Below are 19,726 nucleotides of genomic sequence, written 5' to 3' on the forward strand. Positions count from 1 at the left end.
CTTTCCCTCCCCCCCTTCAGCTGTTAAAGGACAGGATTCTTTTCCAATGACTTTGAAATTAATGAAGAGATGATTTTATTTATGAGTAAACAACTTTGGTTTTGACAGTGATTGGGACACGAGAACTCAAAAAACACATCAAGTCACTTTGCACTAGATAGAAATGGCCTCTTCCAGGGGAGAATATTTCTCCCAAACTGGCACAACTGATAACCACTCATGGTTAAGGCAGCCTAGATATTTTTTCACCTGACAGCTATGTTAGAGGTTATATTTATTTCACTTCTAGAAAATCAACTGATTTCATTTAAATTTACTAACTACACAGATATTAATTTAAAATATGAAAATGTGTCTTAAAACAATCAAAACTATCAGAAAACCAAAGTGTATCTCATAATTACAAAAGCAAACCCATTTGTTTTCAAATATGAGGAAATGTAGTGACAGCTCACTGGCACTGCACAGAGCTGACTAGAAACAAGGCTAACACTGTTATCACTGAACAGAATTAATGAGCGCATTGCAACAGCTTTGCATATTAGATCCATATCCAGATTTGAAAACCAAACCCCAGCTGGTAATTGTCCTAACACAGAGCGGCTGAAGAGGGGCTCACAGGACTTGAAGCAAGAATTCCTGTAGGCTATAACATGTAGGATAAAAAGCCTGCATTATTTGACCTATTGCTCTACTGGATTTGCTTCCTGAAATATGGATTTTTAAGAGCTGCTTTAAAATCCTCCTTAACTCTTTACCAGCATCTTGTCCATTTGAATGAACATTCCAACTTCCTTAGATCCCACTGAGTTGTTCATTTGGGCAACAGTTTACTGTGATGTGCTGCACACCGTAACTGTGCCATGTAACACAGCATTTCCTTGCAATTTTGTTGCATGATAATTCTCATTCCTTAAACAATTGGCTATTCTGCTATACATGTCCTCCATTATCCCATTTTCCTAACCATAACCCCTCTCCCACCAGTCCTTGAAACTGTACAGTCCAAAATTATTTTCAAAGGCAGAACTCCAGTATTTTTTGCCCAAAGAAGGTCATCCCTCTTCACATCATCTTCATGATGAAAATACATAAATTCTGCTGTGCTAAAGAAGCACAGTAACTCATACTTTCACAGCTTGCAATCTGTACACAGCATCTACTCTAAATAAGAGATTTTGTTGACGTGAAAAAAAGAGCTTCCATAGCAATTAAGATCTTCAGATCACTGCAAGCTCTGAGTTGTAGCTATTGCTATTTACAGGTAGGGTCAGCATATAAATCCACAATACATATTGAATTTCAAACCAAGTAGATCAGAAAATCAAATCTACCTTCATTATCTTACTAGCAACGACTGTGACTCAAAATAGCGTACAATATATGAGTAAGTGTTAAAAAAATACAGTCAACACCAGTTAGCCAGGATGTCTGCTCATGTGATAATTCTCTCTTCAATGCAGCCAATTTGAAAGCTAAAAAAGAACAATAACTGTTCTACGAGGATTTATAAATAATCACCCTTGAATTCCTTAAGAAAGGAAACGGACACTATGATGACGCACAAACACTCTTAACATATCTAAGCTTTAAAAATAGAAGAGTGCTGCCCTATAGATAAAAAAATGCCATGACTTTAAAATGTTGGTACCACCTAATCCAGCTGCTCTGAAACAAGAATTGGGCAAGAGGAGATAATGAATGCAAAAACACATGAAAGCAAGGAAAACCCACCAGAATATGCAAATAGGGTCAGAACCTGAACTTCTAATTGCAGGGCAATTTCTCTCATGTGAAAATACATGGAAAGCTGCTTTTGAGGAGATTTCTCTCTGTTTTGCTACTCCACCACAGGATAGTTTGGACAGTCTGCCACGCCTTGTGACTGGGTGGCCATCAGGGCTGTCTCTGTCTGAGCTCTTGTAGAAGCTGGATGCCTCCCACCCCTGGCAGAATTGTTTCCTTAGAGCTTTCCCTGTTGCACAGTAAAGAAATTTTGGCTGATAAAATGGTTTCTCATTTGTCAGGGGGGTGAGGGATGACAAATAAAAAGTCCAACACCCATATCTACAAATGAGGTGGACTGTGTGGATCTTCATATATTACAAAAAATTGAGACCTGATTTGACTACAGCAACAACTAAACTGCAACAAATTTGTATGACCCTTGCAAAGTGTATCTGTAATTATTTCTTACACCACTTGACCTACAAAGATAAAAACCTAGGGAAAAGCCACAGCTATAGTAAATACTGTCTTTAGACTGGCAGATCAAGGGCTGCCATAACCAGCCACACTGAATTTCAGAAAAATTGCCTCAGAAAGGTACACACTTGCTGTTCTGGCATATGAATATAAAGCCAATAAAGACTTTAAAGATCGTCATCACAGACACACAATCCTGTGTGGGGCAAGAAAAGCATTTCTACAGACTGTAACAGTTTTGGTACATATCACCAAGGCACTCTTCCCAGGTCTCCAAGCAGAGGAGAAGCCTTGAACTCAGCTGATACATGTGTGAAAGAGCTAACCTGGTACTCTGGAGAATTGCTGCCCTACTCACTGCACGTCACAAGATGCAACAAACCCCTCAATGATTTACATCACCAATGGATCATGTTTCCTGTACAACAGAGCATTTTTGGTTGAGTCACTCTATCTTTTATTTCTTTGCTGCCCTGGAAAAGACTGCACAGAATGGGGAGAAAAATGATGTTTTTCCTCACGGATAACCAATTATAAAACAGAAGGTATAGAAGATAAGAGTGTTGAGAAATTATGCACAATGTAGCAATGCAGCATCACATCCACTAAGATGATTAAGGCTACAAAGACAAGCTACATACATTATAAGACAACTATTTTTATCCTTTTGGTCAAAGTCTTTCAGGTCACCTCTCAGAACCTATATTCTCAGTTTTCTCATACAATACTTTTTGCTAATTCTTTTGCAAAGGCAATGCTAGATTAAAAAAAAACCTAATAAAAAATGTCCTCCTTTCTCTAAAGCTGAGTTGTTTGATTTTACTGTCAAGACTTATGACATAAATTATGTCATAAATCGTGCCTATAAAATACAAAGCCAAGAGCTAGAAGTTTAAAAAGGTACAAGAAAATGAAGACAGCTACAAAACTGCCCAGGTAAAAACTGCCAGCACAATATTCCATTTGGCTTTCTAGTAAACATTAGGAAAATCAAAAGAAGAGCAAGAATAGTAATGAAAAGATTAAATATAAATATTTTAAAAAGTAAACAGAGTACTAAACTACAGAAATTATATTCTTCTTACTGCTCACTTCTTTCAAATAAATATTCCTGACCTATGCACGGTATCTAGGACTGAACTGAAGAATAACATTCTACAACAATTAAGAGTGTAAAAAGGAAGAAAAAAAAAGTTGTTGAATATGAAAAGCACTAATACCAAGATGCATGAAGTTTCAGAATAACTGACATACAGACAGAATCAGAAAAAAAAATTCCAAACCCCAAACACTAGACCATGCTTTGCAGCACAGCTTATGAAAATCCTGGGCTACTATCAAGAAGAACCCCACACACTGAGGTCAGCCTGAATAACCACATAAATGTCATAACTTCAACACAAACAGAAACCTAAAGTCAAAAGTCCTTAAATCAAATCCTCACTGAAGTTCTGATTAAGGCAAAGTTCTGAGGACAAAGTAAGCAAGTGACTGCATCTATCAAGTTGCTATTGGTCCTTCCATGGCACGCCAGCATGGACATAGCTGATAGAGTACAACCTTGAACTGAAAATGCTGGGCCCATAATTCTCTCCCACAATGCTGGCCCTTCCTGTGTCAGCCAGCTTTAAAAGTCTGGAGGGAAGGCAGTTCTTGTAGCTTGGGGCACAAAGGAAAAAGTATTGTCTAGAGCTCAATTGCTGCAGGCCCCCACCCCCTCCCTTGCATGAGAATAATCTCATGCACATGTAATATCCCATGTGAACTGCCAAACATACTCCCTTTTTACTCATTTTATGTATTTTGCTGCATGTATTTAACACAGAGAGAGAAGCATGAACTAGTTACTACCTTGAGTTTTGGGTGCACAAACCAAGTGCCTCACCTGCATACATGTGGTATGTCAGCCTCTCGATGAGCTTCACAACAGTTCCTGCCTTGATGATGGGGATTCCAGATTTGGGCTGCATGTTCTCTTCAAACACAATATTCTCTTCAGAGTCGGGTTCTGCAAATCTGTAAAGCTCAGGATTTGGAAATCTCATCTGCTCCTCTTTTTCTTCCTGTAACATTGTTACATCCAACATCCTTTCCAGCGTGCTTCTATATTGCAAAGATATCAATGCTGCCATCCAGTTGTTTTTCTCTTCAGCAGATTTAGCAGCAAAAATAACACTGTTCTCATCTTTTAAGATGATTTCAAAAGCATGTCTATACTCATTAGTGTCATCTTTATCATTGATTTGTACCTTTCGCATGAAGAACTTCTCCTTGAGTCGATATTCTGCATTGCTAGCACCAGGAAGTCTTGGCTGGCCATGATTTGACTTACAGCAAATCATCAAGCCATCAAACAGGAATATGTGTCTCTCGTGCTTTGCTCCTACACGTGTGAGTGTTCCTTCCATGATGAACTCGTTACAGCACTGTCCAATGTCTTTACCCTCCCAACCATCAATATTTTTCTGGATTTCATTCATTTTCTTAATTGCTAGCTGCTTCCCCTTCATCTGCTGAGTATAGAACCGGCATGCGGATTCACTTCAGTGGAGGATGGGAAAAAGGCATCCTGTTAGTACACATGTTTTTAAAAAAACACAACCACCACTAACACAAAAGCACCAGATCATCCTTCTGAGAAGTGAGGATTTCACTGAGAATGCAATTTCATCATTCAATATCAGCACCATTGCAAAGTCTTGACTAAAGCATCTCATCTGATAAATTTTCTACTAATCTTCAGCAATAGATGTTTTACCTAAACACAAACAACCAGAGGCAGGCAAGCTGTGAGTGCTTCTTAGCCCAACAAGCCACTCACTTCCATAACCAACAGAACAATTCTAGATGGCATTAATTTGAAACAAGTACATTCAGAAAAAAAACCTGTTAAATGTATTCATGTTCAAGCCTAAAGGTTACCCTTGGCAGCACAAAAATTGTCTGGCAACAAAAATATTGAAACAATTTTAAGAGTAGTTTCAAATTCAAGAACATTCCCTTCTAACCACACAGAAAGGTACTTTTAGAATATTTTTAGGTGGATATTTATTATCTGAGCACAATTAACCTAGCAATGCCGCAACTTTCTACTTACCAGTGAATTCTCAGAACGTCTCAACTACCAGTTTGCAAGGACACATAGAAATTAGAACTGTTTTAAAACAATAACAAATTATCTTGGCTTTGATGTCACTTCCTCTGAAAAAGCAGGCTTGTCACAAACTATTTTGTTCATTGTTTACTAAAAGAGGAAACCGGGAGCCCTGGATTTATAGCAAAGCATTAAGAGCAGAGAGCAGAAAAAGCGGAAACGTTTACCTAAGCCTTCGCTTTGCAAGGCTTTTGGAGCATATCCGTTCCATACTGCTTTGAAGATTTAGCAGGGCAGTTATTGCTTGCTTCAAGCACTCCTTATCCTCTTCATCCTCACTTTTTTCTTCCAATTGCTGTGAACATTGAAAATCAAAGACAGGAAGTGTTACAAGCATTTTGGTATTTGCAAATCCAGAAGTTTGACCCAGGAAGAAGAAATCTAACCTTCTGCTGATTTTCCATGCTCCTGCTTGTTATAGAAGTTAATGGTAATAACCAGGTGTGTTACTGACACAGGTGAGAGACAACTCTCTGCTAAGAGCTTAATCTCATTAAAATACAGCACAGTCACTAAGGTCTCCCAGATACAAACACACTCAGACGTGCAGTATTTATCTCAAACTGGTCTGATTTCCCTTACAGCTCCTTATTGGAACCCATTTCAGGTGTTAAATCTTAAGAAGAACAAGAAATGAAGAAGACCTCCATACACACCATACTACAGGACAAGATCAAATCAGTCCATAACACATAAACATCCTGGAACAGGCAAGCTGGACCCAAAGCTAAGCAGAATTCCTTCATCATATTTAAAAGTAGAAGATTACAAGGTCTCTCACCTCATGAATAACAGCCTAATTAATAAATCAGGTGGAAGCAGACCTTGGAAATTATCTCAAGCCAACCTCCAGCACAACTGCAGAGCCAACACAAATCAAGTTGGCCAGAGTCACAATTAGTTTTGAATTTAAAAACTAAACTAAAACTGGATAAGAAGGATAAGAACACTTAATATTTTGTGTCTAACTATTGTTATGAGACCTGCCATGTTGAAGATTGCTTGAAGATTTGCATCTCAAATCTTCATTTAAGCACTAAAATGTTTCACATCAGAGAAAAAATAGGTGACTACAGTTGTGGCTTAGATGTCAAACTGAAATAACATTTGTAGAATTATTAACAAGACAAGCATTTTAGACTATCACACACCAAGAATTAGCTCCACACAATTGAAGAATTTGTTTTGGTGGTAGAAGTGAAACAAAGGCCAGTATGAACCAGAATGAGATGCCCTTGCCAAAAGTAAAATTGCGCTGTTTGATTCCAGTGTAAAATATAAGTATTGTCCTTCAAAATTCAACAGAGTACAACAGTCACATTTGATATTTTAATGGGTCAGAGAACAGCACTAATTTCCCCCTAACTAGAGTTAATCATTCAATGCAACAGCTGTCAATGCCAAAGACTACTTTATTTGTTTTCAGCCATAAGCATGACCACAGTTTCTTCTAGGCAGCTTTGGTTCATGTAGTGTCATCTCCTGTGCTCTCAACCTAAGCAGCATTAGGTGGGAGAGCCTGCTTGAGTAGCAACCACTGAAATAGGTCAGAGAATGCACCACAGCAAGCATTACTCCCCACAAGATCTTAGGGAGATGACATCATCCAGGAAGGAACAGACCACCCTTTTCAGATTCCTCTACTCTCCAGATTTAATGGAGGTATCATCTCCCCTTTGCTTCAGATTTGCAGATCTGGGTTCAGAGAGGATTTCAGACCAAGGAGGCAAGTCCACCACTGGCAGAAGTCTTGAAAGAAAGCTTTGAAAAAGCTGTAACTACCTCTAAGACTTTGCATATTTCCTGCACAAGGATTCAGAGAAGGCTCTTTGCCTTGTGTGCTGCCTTTTTATAAGCTTCCATCAAAACAGTCTGGCTGGGTTTCCTACAATTTTTGGGTTGCTACCCTTTAGCAGTGGAAGAGATTGTTTAAGCCTGGTCTCCTTGAAAATAAGCCTTACTAGGTCCTACAATATTCTGTACATTCTCTTGAGAAACAAACTAATGAAGATTAACATTCATTACTGCAAAGCATTCTGCTCTTATGTTGCTTTTTACAGCAACCTCTCTCCAGTTGCAAAAATGTTGGTATTTATCCATGTCCCAAAGCAAAATACATATTTACATATAGAGAAAGCAGTTAATACTTAGAAACTAAATCAAAATCCAGTGAGTGTAATTATGCTCCAAGTTTAACATTTAGAAAGTGCTGTGCAGAAATGTGTGTTGTCTTCTGTGTAACACCAACACAAATGGCAAGTCAAGCAATACTCTGAATCACTATGAAGATACTTATCTGGACACAGGAATTTGGAAGTTTATATTCCAGCATGGTACTGTACAGTTACCAAAACCAGACTTAACCAGAACTCAGTGTAAATTACAGCAATGATTTAATCTTACACTGCCCCTGGACAGTTTAGAAAAGGTGGAAAGCGAAATGGCATAACTGGAAAGCATCCAGAAAGTTTCTCTGCAAATCCCACTCATTCTTCTATAGCTGTGCAGTGCCCCCTAATGAAGAAACCAGGGAGATGCTAAGTAAGTGGTGAGGGGGTTTTGTTTGTTTGGGGGTTGTTCACTTTTGTTTGGTTTTTTACAGAAAGTGCACTATACACTACAAAAAATAGTATAATTATTATGTGAAGGAAGTGCAGACTTCTAATTATCAGTAGTATTATAGAGATTGTGGGTTTTAACAATCTTATGAGAAAATACTGGCTTATCATTCATGTGATTCACAGTACTCCAGGCACAAGACACTCTTCATTCAAGGAAGAAAACTTGGAAAATAGACTGCTAAGGAAGTCTTTAACAAAAAGAAAGTAGTCTACATTCTAGACCACAATTTCTGAAGAGACACCAAGAAGTGAAAGACAAGGTATTTTGTTCTACCTGTTGCATACCACAGGGATTACATATTTATAAATTCCAAAGAGATAGAAAATAAATCCTTCTCATGCAGTGCACAATTAGACTGTGGCAGTTAACCTCTTACACTGTTAGAGAAGCATCTCTCTGGAAATACAGTGATAGAAAATACAGAGGAGAACCATAGCAGCAGGTGTCATGACAGACAGGAAGTCTTCTTGAACTTTAGGGTTTGCATCACAACCTAGACTTCTGTCTTCTTCCCAGAAGATTAACCACTGAAATTTGTGAACTGCAAGTTCTCCAACTCCTCTGGGAATCAAGACCACAGCTTCAATACACAGAAGACAGAGCTATTTTGTAATCAACAATAAAAACCAACAGGGTTTCTTCTCTGAGCAAGGCAGGCAGGTCTGCTGGCACTTAGCCACAAACCAATCCTGGAAGGTGGCTCAACAGCACAGGTACTTGAGAGCACTCTCTGACTTTTTGTAATTCCTAAAAAACCCAAAAAACTCAGTCCAAAGCAGCAGTGTACTGGGGACAAAAGAAAGTGTTCTCATATCTAGAAGCTTTAAATTTTTAGAAAGCATCAGGAAATCATCTGGGAGGGACAACTGCAGGGAGCACCATGCACTTCTGGAAAATGCTAGCAGACTAAAAAGCAACTCACACTTGAACCTTGAAGGAAACTCCACATGCCATATTCCTGAACATACATACATAGCTTCAATACACTGAAATTTGAAAAGTCATTTTTTTCTCATATAAACTCAGACAATCTTGAGCACAGTGCAGTAAAAATAGTCATACAGTTATCTGTTTATTTAGATCTACATTAGAGCAGGAGTGTCAGTTGCATTGACAGTGGAACAGAACTTAGTATCTTACTGAAGCAATGATAAAAACCTTTTCTCCACTCAAAGTTTAATTATGTCTTCTCAGTTTAATTTTTAAAAGCTACATAAAATAGCACATGACAAATATCAAACCCCAGATATCAGATAATTAGTTACAAAAAACCTTCAGAATTCTCTTGGAAGTACATTTTAGAAGACACAGATGCTAAAAGGCCCTCATCTTTTATTTCATGTTATGTTTAACTCACAATATAAAATATGATCAACCCATTGGGAAGCATACTGGACAAGTAAAGCATCAAAACAGAGGAAAACAAAAAGCATTTCAACTTGTAGTACAAGATTCCTTGTTCCTTCACCTCTTTACTATGTGACTTAAAATAGGTCCTAAATATATGTTGAAAATTCAAGTACATCAAATGTCATCCGAGCCCAAAAAACGTAAAAACATTTGGGCTAAAGAAACATGTGAATTTAAGGAATTGTTACTTTGATTACCCAATGTGAACGTTCTTATTTGGGAAGGGGTGTGTGTGTATGTGTGAAATTAAAATAATTATGTTTCAGAATTGAATTACATTACTCTGAAGTGCAATTTTGAAAATTAGGATGGACACTGAGGAGAAGTCAGGAAGACACATTGAGAACTGCATACTACACAAGTCTGTCAGCTGATGTTTCACCAATTCAACAGATCAAAAGGTTTCTTATGTGGCCAATTTGCCATTAGCATTCCCACAAAGGGGTACAGCCTGTTAGAAGACCATATTCCACATTTCCTCCAGGGCTACAGCAACCTGCTAAAGTGTTTACCTGGTGTCTCCTCAGCAGGAAGAGGTGCAATTTTGCTCTGTTTCTGCAAGTTTGCTCTCAGTTTCTGCAGCTGGGAAGGGATTCAAGTACGCAATCAATGTTAGGTTACACACTCAGCATCTCCTTCACCAAGGAAGGGATAGAAAAGCAAAGCTTTTTTTCAAATGTCTTCTCTGAGGTTTTCATGAAACTATTTCCTAAACATTCAGACTTTTTGTAGGCTACTAGCAGCCATTTATGCATTTTACATTCCATTACTGGGAAAGGCTACTTTGCCTATAGGAGGCCTTGACTTCTCAAAGTACAGAAAACTTATTTGCTCTGCATTTTTCAGAAATATGGGGTTTGTTTTTTTTTTTTTTTTTTTTGCATGTGCTGATGTCTCCTCCACAGCAGCATCATTACCTTTCTGCAACAAATGTACAAGTTCACACAGATCCTTCCAGAGCCTTCATGCTCTGAAACTCTCTTCTCTCCTACTGTCACTTTGGTTTGTCTCATCACTATTAGCAGACCTGCAGAATACATTAGAAATTTAAAACTCATAATTTAGTTCATAACATTTAGTTAGATCAGTATTTGAAATATCACAGAATATTTACCTATGTGCTACCACACTTGTAATTGAGGTCTTCCATCTTCTTCCCCCAAATTTTCCATCAAAGTAAAGACAATGCAATTTGAAAACATCTTCCCTTTCTCTTTTGTAATTCCAAAGTGGATTAAAATCCACTTTTTCTGCTTCAAAACAATTCAAGTCCGATCTTTGCCAGAAAATTTTGCAAGGCTGTAAGCAAAACTGGATGACACCTCTCTGTTTGGACAGAAATGTATGTATTTTTGAACAGAAATGTCTGAGTATTTCGATGCTATGTAAGGTGAATGCACAATTTCAGAGATCATTCTGAGAAGCAAGGGTAGAACCCTGTTGATTTTAAGAGGAACCCTGGTGTTAAGTAATAAAACCAGCAGGTGAAATGAAATGAAACAGCAGTGACAAGAACAAACCACAAATGGTGTTTGTTGTTCCACTTGTGTGTGTTATTTCCTTCATATTTCCATCAGTTTCCATTGAATATCTCAAAGTATTGACAGAAAACATAAACCTCCACTGTTATAAGAGAAACAAAGAAAGCTGACAGTGGGACTAAATCCATAGCTCCATATCCAGAAGTATTTCCAGTGAAGTGATGCAAGCATATGAAAATGTCAACCACTGCACTACCTCTTTCCAAGGATCTGCCTTTTGTACACAAGGTGCAGGAGAAGAGGACAGGGAAATACACTACAGTTTTGAAAAGATTATGCAACAGTATCAGAGACTGTATCATGACTGCCATAGTCACAAAAACTAGGAGTTGAAAATCCCAGCTAAAATAAGCTTCTTAACATTCAGTCCTCAATGGATTTTGTCAAAATTTTTATTTAGCAGGGAAAAAAAGAATCAAAATTTGTGCAAATTCCTGTAACACCCATCCATTTTCATGGGAGTTTGGCCTTGGGTGTTCAGCACAAGCTGCTGCCATGGAAGTTGAAGTGCTCTCTACCATCACTAACAGCAGCCCCTGAAAAGTGGGAACAAATCAGTTAATAGAGCTCTTCTAACTCCCACAGGACTACAGAGCATTTGCCACGCAGGTGGCTCTGGAAAACTGATTAGAAAACAGGACTTTGGAACCCTACGGTTAAACACGCAAGTGAAGTCTCAAGTCTGGAGTTCAGGATGTGCTTCATTTGACTTCCCAAAGAAGTCTGGCCCTGTGACATCCTACTCCTGCCTCAAGGGATCAAAGTACAGCCTTTGCTGTTACAGGGCCAGCAGGATTGACTGACACAGCTCAAGTGCCACTGGGGACTGGAAGGCAAAGGGTCACAAGGAATATTTTATGCTCACTTTTGTTATATTTTATCCAGTTTTTGCGGAAAAGCAGTTTTAGAGGGATAATAGAAAAAAATATTCTCAGAGGTACCTATTTAGGAAGGAAAGAAGAGTATTAGAAATTATTAGAAAATTTCTTGGAAAGAGACATCTGCTTCTCAAAATCTCAGATACATCCTGTGTGTAAGGAAAAAACCCTACGAAGCAAAACATGCAGCCCCATTACACCTCCACAACAGATGACATAAATCACTGACAAATGAAGTGACACCCATGTGCATAGACTCATCTGATGCAAACACAGGAAACACATCAATGAGTGCCACAGCTAGAAAGAAAACTAAGGACCAATTAATTCAATTAACAATAGCCAAATTTCTGGGAAAAGCGCACACACACCCACAAATGTGTGACAAAGTTTTTTTTTCCCCTTTCAACTTCTCCCTTTTGGCTGATGAACCCACAACTGACTTAAGCCATAAACTCACTACCACTTAAAGGAGAAAAGAAATAGAAATACTGTCAATGAAACCCCACAAGCAAGAAGTAAATACAGAATCTCATTTCCTCATTTCACCTGGCTGTAATCAACTCTGGCTTCTACCCCATGACACAACTCCTGTACCTTTACAACATTCCAGTTGTAACACTAGTCTTAGCTTAACAATATGAAGTTTCCTAAATTTTTTACCTACTGTCACATTCTAGGAAACCTCTTCTTAGACTTCAATCCAAATTTTACATCACCCCAGCTTTTTCCCCTAAAAAACACCCAAATACACTGGGTAGTCCTTATCACACATTAGCAACAGTTTGGTCAAGCTACACTTTCTTTATTTAACACACAGACCTCCATCTGTCACAGAGACCCAGAACTACACATTATCTCCAGTGGATGTAATAAGTCATCCACATCTGCAGCTACATACACAGAGATATGGAAAACTTTAATACTTCTGCTTTTTATTTATTTCAAATGGTACTGTGCATACAAGTTGCTGTCCTTGGAAAGAAGCACTGAAGAAAAAGTGATTTCAGGAAGTAAAATCTTGTGCTGATATTAAGTGAATACATTCTAGAAATAATTGACAGCTTTCAAGTCCATGATTTACTGGTTTTAACAGTAATTAAGGGATACTTTGCAAATTGACTAAAGCAACAGAACCTGCTAACCACAGTGCTCTTACTGAAGACAAGCAGTCCAGACAGTGTTGTGAGACAATGATCTATAATTGCAGATATTGTAAAACCTTAGCAGACTGACAAAGTTCAACTAATTAAGACTTTGATTCTCCACCCTGGGCTGGGTTACACCACTTACAGATGGCACTCCAAACCAAATTCACTCGATTTGTTACACTCTGGAACAGGACACTGGTGAAACAAGGCTGAGAATCAAAGTGAAGTCAAAGCCCAAAACACTTTTGGATGTGCTGCCCAATAAAACACACAGCAAGAAACTCAGAGGATCAAACTTGAAATCCCCTAGTCCTAAACTAACACTGTACTACCTTGTGCCTTCTTCAGCAACATGTAACAAATTTAATACCAACAGGTTGGGAAAGGGAGAGGTTATCATCTTGAAAGACCTTGCCAAACCAAAATTATTATTTTTACCATTAGCATGGTGGAAGAGGAAGACAAAAAAGTTCAACTGAGGAGTATTTTACTTGAGCTGAATTGCCAGTCAGTAAAACTTGAAAAGTTACTCATCATCTAAGAACAAAGTTTGAAAAAAAAAAAACAAACATAATATATGCTGCTGTGAAATGAAAGTATCCTTTCTTTTAGTATAAAAAATCTTTTAGATTTTTAGTATACTATAGATAGAATTCCAATTAAAATAGAAATATTTTAAAATATTAGCATTAATTTAAAATATTAAAATATATTAGCAAAGAGATGATAGTTACCATTCCTAAGTCATGGGACTCAAGTCTGCACTTGGCTTAAAAAAATCCCAACCACACAAAATCCCTACCAAGTTCTCTTGTTGCCCAAAATATATTGTTTTATATAAGCAAAGTTTATATACGCTTTGCAGCATTTCTACTTGGAAAAGAAAGAACTTTAAAGTAATCTATTCACCCAATGAAAGAGTATCATACATGCATACAAATGTGTACCATTTGAAACAGTGCCCAATTCAATTCAAAGGTCTTGAAAAACCCATTCTTCAATTACTAAATATCATAATAATGATTCTATGATTTAGGAAAGCTCATTTATTAGCTGAACACCTGCAGAAAAGTGCAGTTTCACACAAAGCTGCTATTTTACATAGTTCCTATATAAAGTTTGAGGACTTTCAGGTTGGGTGAAGGAAAACACAGCCCTTAGTCCAATGGTAATTACCCAACAATGTAACAGCAAGAAGATTCAGCTAAAAATAGAACATGCATTTGTGCATTCCTGGTACCCTGTCCAACTTCAGGAAGGCTTTAGTTTCTAAATAGGATAACCTTTAGTGAACAGAAATTTACTTTTTTTTTTTTGTAGTCTGGATGGTTAGAAGGTAACTGAAATGCATTTAAAATAGATTACTTCAAAATATGCAACATTATACAACACAGCTCAAAGATAAATGCTAACCTCTCTATCCTTACATATATCTATATTCAAGAGAAATCAAATTTTTTTTCCACCTGCTACTTTGCCAACATTTTGTCTCTTCATAACCAGAGGTCCATTTTCATAGTATTTTAAACTTGATTATTCATAGACATGCTTGCAATCACTAACTCAGGCCTCTCACCACACAAGATAATTCAATACCTTGTATCAGTGGAACTATCAGGATGATATAATTGCACAAATATCCTTCTGTGGCAGATAAAAATCAACCTGTTCAAAGATTCTGTTCAAAGATTTCAGATATAAGGAAGAAAATGCAACTGCTAGCATAGACTATTTGAGGCAGGGATTCATACTGAATTGCACATTGATGTACTCATTGACAGCTGAAGATGCTGCCACCAGAGCTGACACCTCTCTCTTCATGTGCTCCTATTATCCCTCATTGCCTATTCTGTGTACATGACATGTGTGTGCTGACAGACCACAGTGACAGGTGTCCAACTAAAACGTGACATGTGCAACACGGTGGGAAGAAAACCTGGGAGCTTATTATCAGATACAGAATAAAATCCAGCACAATAATATCAGACTGACACAGGGTAGAGGAGCTCTGTGCGTTTGTGTGTGTAGAGCGTGAATATGAAAAGAAGAATTTTTCCCGAAGCAGAGGTCATGAGTTGCAAAAAGACTGATAAACTTTGGAGGAGAGGGGTCAGCTTAGACTCCAGCCTGCCCTAGAAAAGGCAAACACGGGCTGCTCCCTGCTCCATAGGCACACATGCTCTCCTTTCCACCCTAAAATTGCCAGTGGCAAGAAGCAAGGCCGGATGGCTGGGTGTCAGACAGCCCTAATCCTTCATGCTTTGTCCATTAGGTAATACAGTGCCATATTCACATGAAGTATGCAAAGTACTGCATTTTGAGACTGTGAGGTAACAGTGTGAGCAGAGACACCTTATGTCTGTGCAGGCGTTTACTGTACAAAATGCAAACAAGCTGTGTCAAACCTCACTTCCAATGGACTGCCATGAAAGGAAATGCTTCATATTTTAAAGATGTCTGAAGTCAGACCAAACCCATGAATGAGACAAACAGATCAGGCACACATCCCAAAGTTTTTCAAAAAGCATGTTATACAAGACATACTACGTGCCAAAGGTGTACATGTAGATCTAAATCAATAAAAATGAAGTTACAACTGTAGACGCTTATGCTCAAAGATGAACTACTGGCTTATCCAAAGACAACCAACCAAACATTCAAGGAAACACAACGCATTTCTTAAAATTGTTTTGGTTTTTTGTTTGCTAGTTTTTTTGTTTACTTCTGATCCAAATTTTCATAAATACTTCTTTGGAACACTGTATAGCTTATGAATTTCCATTAAGCCCAAAAGAAGCTCCTATGGGAACATTTTCCTCAAAATGCTTTACAGTCCTTAAGGATCATTATGCAATACTGTTAAGTGACCCAGAGTAACATTCTGCAGCTATTATATGTGTATGTTATTGCTACCCTATCAATGCAAGGTCTAATTACAAATAGCCCAAGTATAAATATTAACCAAGCCTTCCCTTTGAAGGAAAGATATCACCTTTACAATCCTGTGGGAAGTGCACTGCAAGAACACTGAAGCTTTTATTAAAATAAAATGAAGTCTGAAGGGGAATCTTGCTGTGATTTCAAATTTACAAAGTAACAGCTTGACATTTTCTGTAATACAGCCATGTGCCATCACCTCCCAACTCTGTTGAAACAGTCATTCCAAGAATATGAGTGTGTAGATCTCTACTGCTTTCTAGACTGATAGATAATTTAACAGAAATAATTATCAGCTGATATTCAGTTAATTCTAGCATCCACCTGCAGAGCACACAGCCTGCTTTTCTCTCAACACAGCAGTTTTATTATTCACATTCTAGTAAAATATTTTACAATTAACTGAGCATCCAAAGCTCTCACCTAACACTGAGAACCATGAAAAAAACCCCAAAATCTCCAAACACATCAGATTTACACAATATTCTTACTTTTAGCAGTTCAAAATAATGAAGACAGTGGTAAACAGGGGCGAGGAGGAGCCGGGGTAGAACATACTGAACAGCTTCTTTAAAGCCTTCACCTATTGACTAGAAACAAAATAAGTTTCAGTCTTAAAACAATACATGTACTGAAGCAATAAGACAATGTAATTAACACAGTAATATCAACAACATGCTTTATTTAAAGGCAAGTTACCTGTAAATAAAATGCTGCTCCTGGCTTAGACAATTGACTTAGAAAATGATCGTGAAACCCGGGTCGTAAAATATCTTGTGCATATGATTCATATGGATCAAATGCTAGTTCCTAAAAAGAGACACAGAATAACTTTACAATCACAGAATCCCAGAATGGCTTGGGTTGGAAGTGACCTTAAAGATCTTCTAGGTCCAACCCCTCTGCCATGGGTGGGCATGCCATCAGTTTACAAAACTGATTTAACAGCTAAACTTCCATATTTCTTATAGAAAATACATATACTACACATGAGAGACTTTTCTGCACACTTTTCCCAAAACACCTATAGAGAAGAATCCATACTTTTACGTGCACAGACTTGTGGATTAATTCAGCCTAAAAGAGATTTCTGGAAGTCAACTGGTCCAGTTCTTTGCTCAAAGCAGTGCCCACCTCAGGGCCAAAGACAGATCCATCATTCAAGCTGGCTTGAGAATGCTCAGGGTCTCTCATCCTGTTGAGTTCTAACTCTAAGAACAGAGGCACCAAAACCTCTCTGGGCAGCCTATCCCAACGTTCAATTGTTCTCATTGCAAATGTCCCCCTCTCCCCCCAGTATCTAATCAGGATTAATCTTTTTGCCATTTTCATGTTCTCTCACTCATCTCTCAGTTCACAACTGAGAAGAATCTGCCTTGGCCATCCTCACACCTTCCTTTCAGGTAACTAAAGACAGCAATAAGGTCTCCTGCTTCAGCCTTCTCAAGAATCAACAAACCCAGCAGTCTCAACCCTCTTTCTGCATCCTGGGCCTCAACTCCTTAATCATCATGGCAACCTTCACTACAAGTCTATCTTGCCTATCCTGAAAGCCCAGAACCAGACACAGTACACCAGATTTGGTCTCAAGTTCTACACAGAACTGCCAGTGACACATTCCCTAATACAACCCAGGAGCTAGTTAGCCTTCACATCCATCTCCAAGGATCTCCCAGCCCTGGCAAGCAGTGCTGCTCCTCAGCTGAGACATTGCATGGGGTTATTTGTTCCTAGGTGCAGAATTTCATGTTTGCCTTTACTCAGCCCTAGGAGGCTCCCATAGGTCCGTTTCTCCAGCCTGTCAGGTCCCACAAGCAGCAGCTCTGTCCTTCTGTGTGTCCCCTCACAATTTGTCAGCACCTACCAACTAGATGAGGCAGACCTCCTCCCACAACACCAATACAGAAATTAAACACTATCAAACCCTGAGGAATGCTGGTGACCTTTGTGCTGCTGATAACAATCCTTTAAAAACCTGACAGCTCAGCCAACTGCCCACGTTCTACAATCCAACCAGCTAGGCTGAATCTCCCCCATGCTATGACAGACTGTGCTGAAGGCCCTGTTTAGTTCAGATAAGAGATAATAACTGCTCTTCCCTTTGTCCATGGACACAGCCACCACTGAAAACAGTCAGCTGGACAGCTACAGTTTGTCCTTTGGAAATCTGTGCTGGCTTCTGCCAACCACCTTCTAGTCCTTCACATGGCTGGATGTGAAGTCCAGGAAGATGTGCTGATCTTCTCAGGCACTAAGGAGAGGCTGACCAGCTTCTAGTTTTACAGAAACCTCCTCATCAGTGTTGAGTTTTTTTCACCTCCACTCTCTGAACTTTAAACAGCCACTCTACAAACTGAGATTTAGAGACTAAAAAAGAGCACTTTAAAAAATGGACAGTCCCTTCATCACAGTGGGGTTGGAAGAAGAGATCTGAAACTGAAGAAAGCCAGCTGGAACAGAAATCTAATTGCAAGTAATAAAATATGAATAGCAAAAAAACCCACCAAAACCCACAACACCATTCTCTTACCTCTGCCATATCTTCAAAACAGCTGCCTACTAGTGGGTGAGGACTACCTTCATCTGTCATTTCAACAGTGTCCTCTATATGACCCAGTAACTTCACACTAAGTTCATGGATGTCTGATATACGACTAAATATATTTTCCACATCCTGCAACAAAACAAGACAAAAGTCAAACATACAAAGCTACTCTGTTCAGATGTGAAAGTCAAGAACTTCCTTAAATAGAACAAGATTTTACAGTAATTTTATAATATATTTTTTCTGTGATTTATGTAAAATCATAAAATGTATTTGAAAAATAATGAATATATAAAAATATATCAAATGTACATTACTGAAACATGACAAAGAGCAGTGACAGATATCAAAATTACAGACCTGTAAGTGAACATAAGTAAATGGGAAGGTTTCTTCCACAGTCCTACAAAACCTGCAAGTGCTCTTTTACTATTTCCATATCAGAACTCAAGAAAAGTGCTTTTTCTACTACTGATACATTAGACTCAACAAGTTAAGTTTGGGAAGTATCCACCTATATTTATAGATATGATAGGAGGTGCCTTTTGTGTTTGTGGTTTGTACAATACTTACATGAGATGAAAACAGTTTGGAGTTGGAGGCATATGGCTCTCTAAAAACTCTGATAATGAGATTCAGTTCCCTTATATACTGTCGAACTTCTGCCATAAATGACTTCACTAGGTCATAATAGGTTTGCTCCCCTGAGGTGGAGGGTTCTTCATCAGATAAAGTTAGTGCACTTAAATCTTCTACATCTTGATGGAACATATCCATTAATACCTAGGCAGCAAAGAGAGGGAAATCTGCAAAATGAGAACCTTCTCGAGATTGACTACTAAGTTACCAATAAATACAGCCTATTATTCACATGAAATCAGACTGATGAGGAATAAGATTGATGTATTATCACTGCAATCAGGTGAGCATTACAAAACCAACATCCATTGCTATGAATTTGCAAGTCATTATTTGCAGTGGCAATTTCTGAAGACTCCCAGTCACTCAGACCAATCCAGGCATCTCTCCAAGAACATGGTCCTAAAATCAATTACAATTTTAAAAGGTGAAGTACACAAAACCAATTAGCATTTAGCTGTGTTCTATTGCTCTGAATCAGCAGTACACAACCTAAGTTTCTGAAGATATTCGCTGAAGTTAAAAGTTGTGTGTATTTTGGCTTTTCAGCTTTAGCTTCACCAGGAACTCACACATGATCATGCTCAGAACCCTGTGATCTATCTGCAGTGAACACTGGCCTGTCCACAGGCTGCACATGGCCC

General features: G+C 38.4%; 1 protein-coding gene across 1 annotated transcript in view; it reads right to left on the reverse strand.

Moving 5' to 3' along the window:
* Window positions 1-19,726, reverse strand: part of SOS1 (SOS Ras/Rac guanine nucleotide exchange factor 1) — a 43,084-nt gene that overhangs the window by 10,922 nt on the left and 12,436 nt on the right. The window contains exons 5-10 of the mRNA XM_066546406.1: window positions 19,017-19,226; window positions 18,429-18,572; window positions 16,598-16,708; window positions 16,390-16,488; window positions 5,527-5,654; window positions 4,091-4,746 (exon numbers count right to left, since the gene is read on the reverse strand). Coding sequence (XP_066402503.1) covers window positions 4,091-4,746; window positions 5,527-5,654; window positions 16,390-16,488; window positions 16,598-16,708; window positions 18,429-18,572; window positions 19,017-19,226 — 1,348 coding nt within the window. The remainder of the gene's footprint in view (window positions 1-4,090; window positions 4,747-5,526; window positions 5,655-16,389; window positions 16,489-16,597; window positions 16,709-18,428; window positions 18,573-19,016; window positions 19,227-19,726) is intronic.

The sequence above is a fragment of the Molothrus aeneus genome, chromosome 3 (genome assembly GCF_037042795.1).
Source record: "Molothrus aeneus isolate 106 chromosome 3, BPBGC_Maene_1.0, whole genome shotgun sequence".
In the NCBI taxonomy this organism is placed as follows: domain Eukaryota; kingdom Metazoa; phylum Chordata; class Aves; order Passeriformes; family Icteridae; genus Molothrus; species Molothrus aeneus.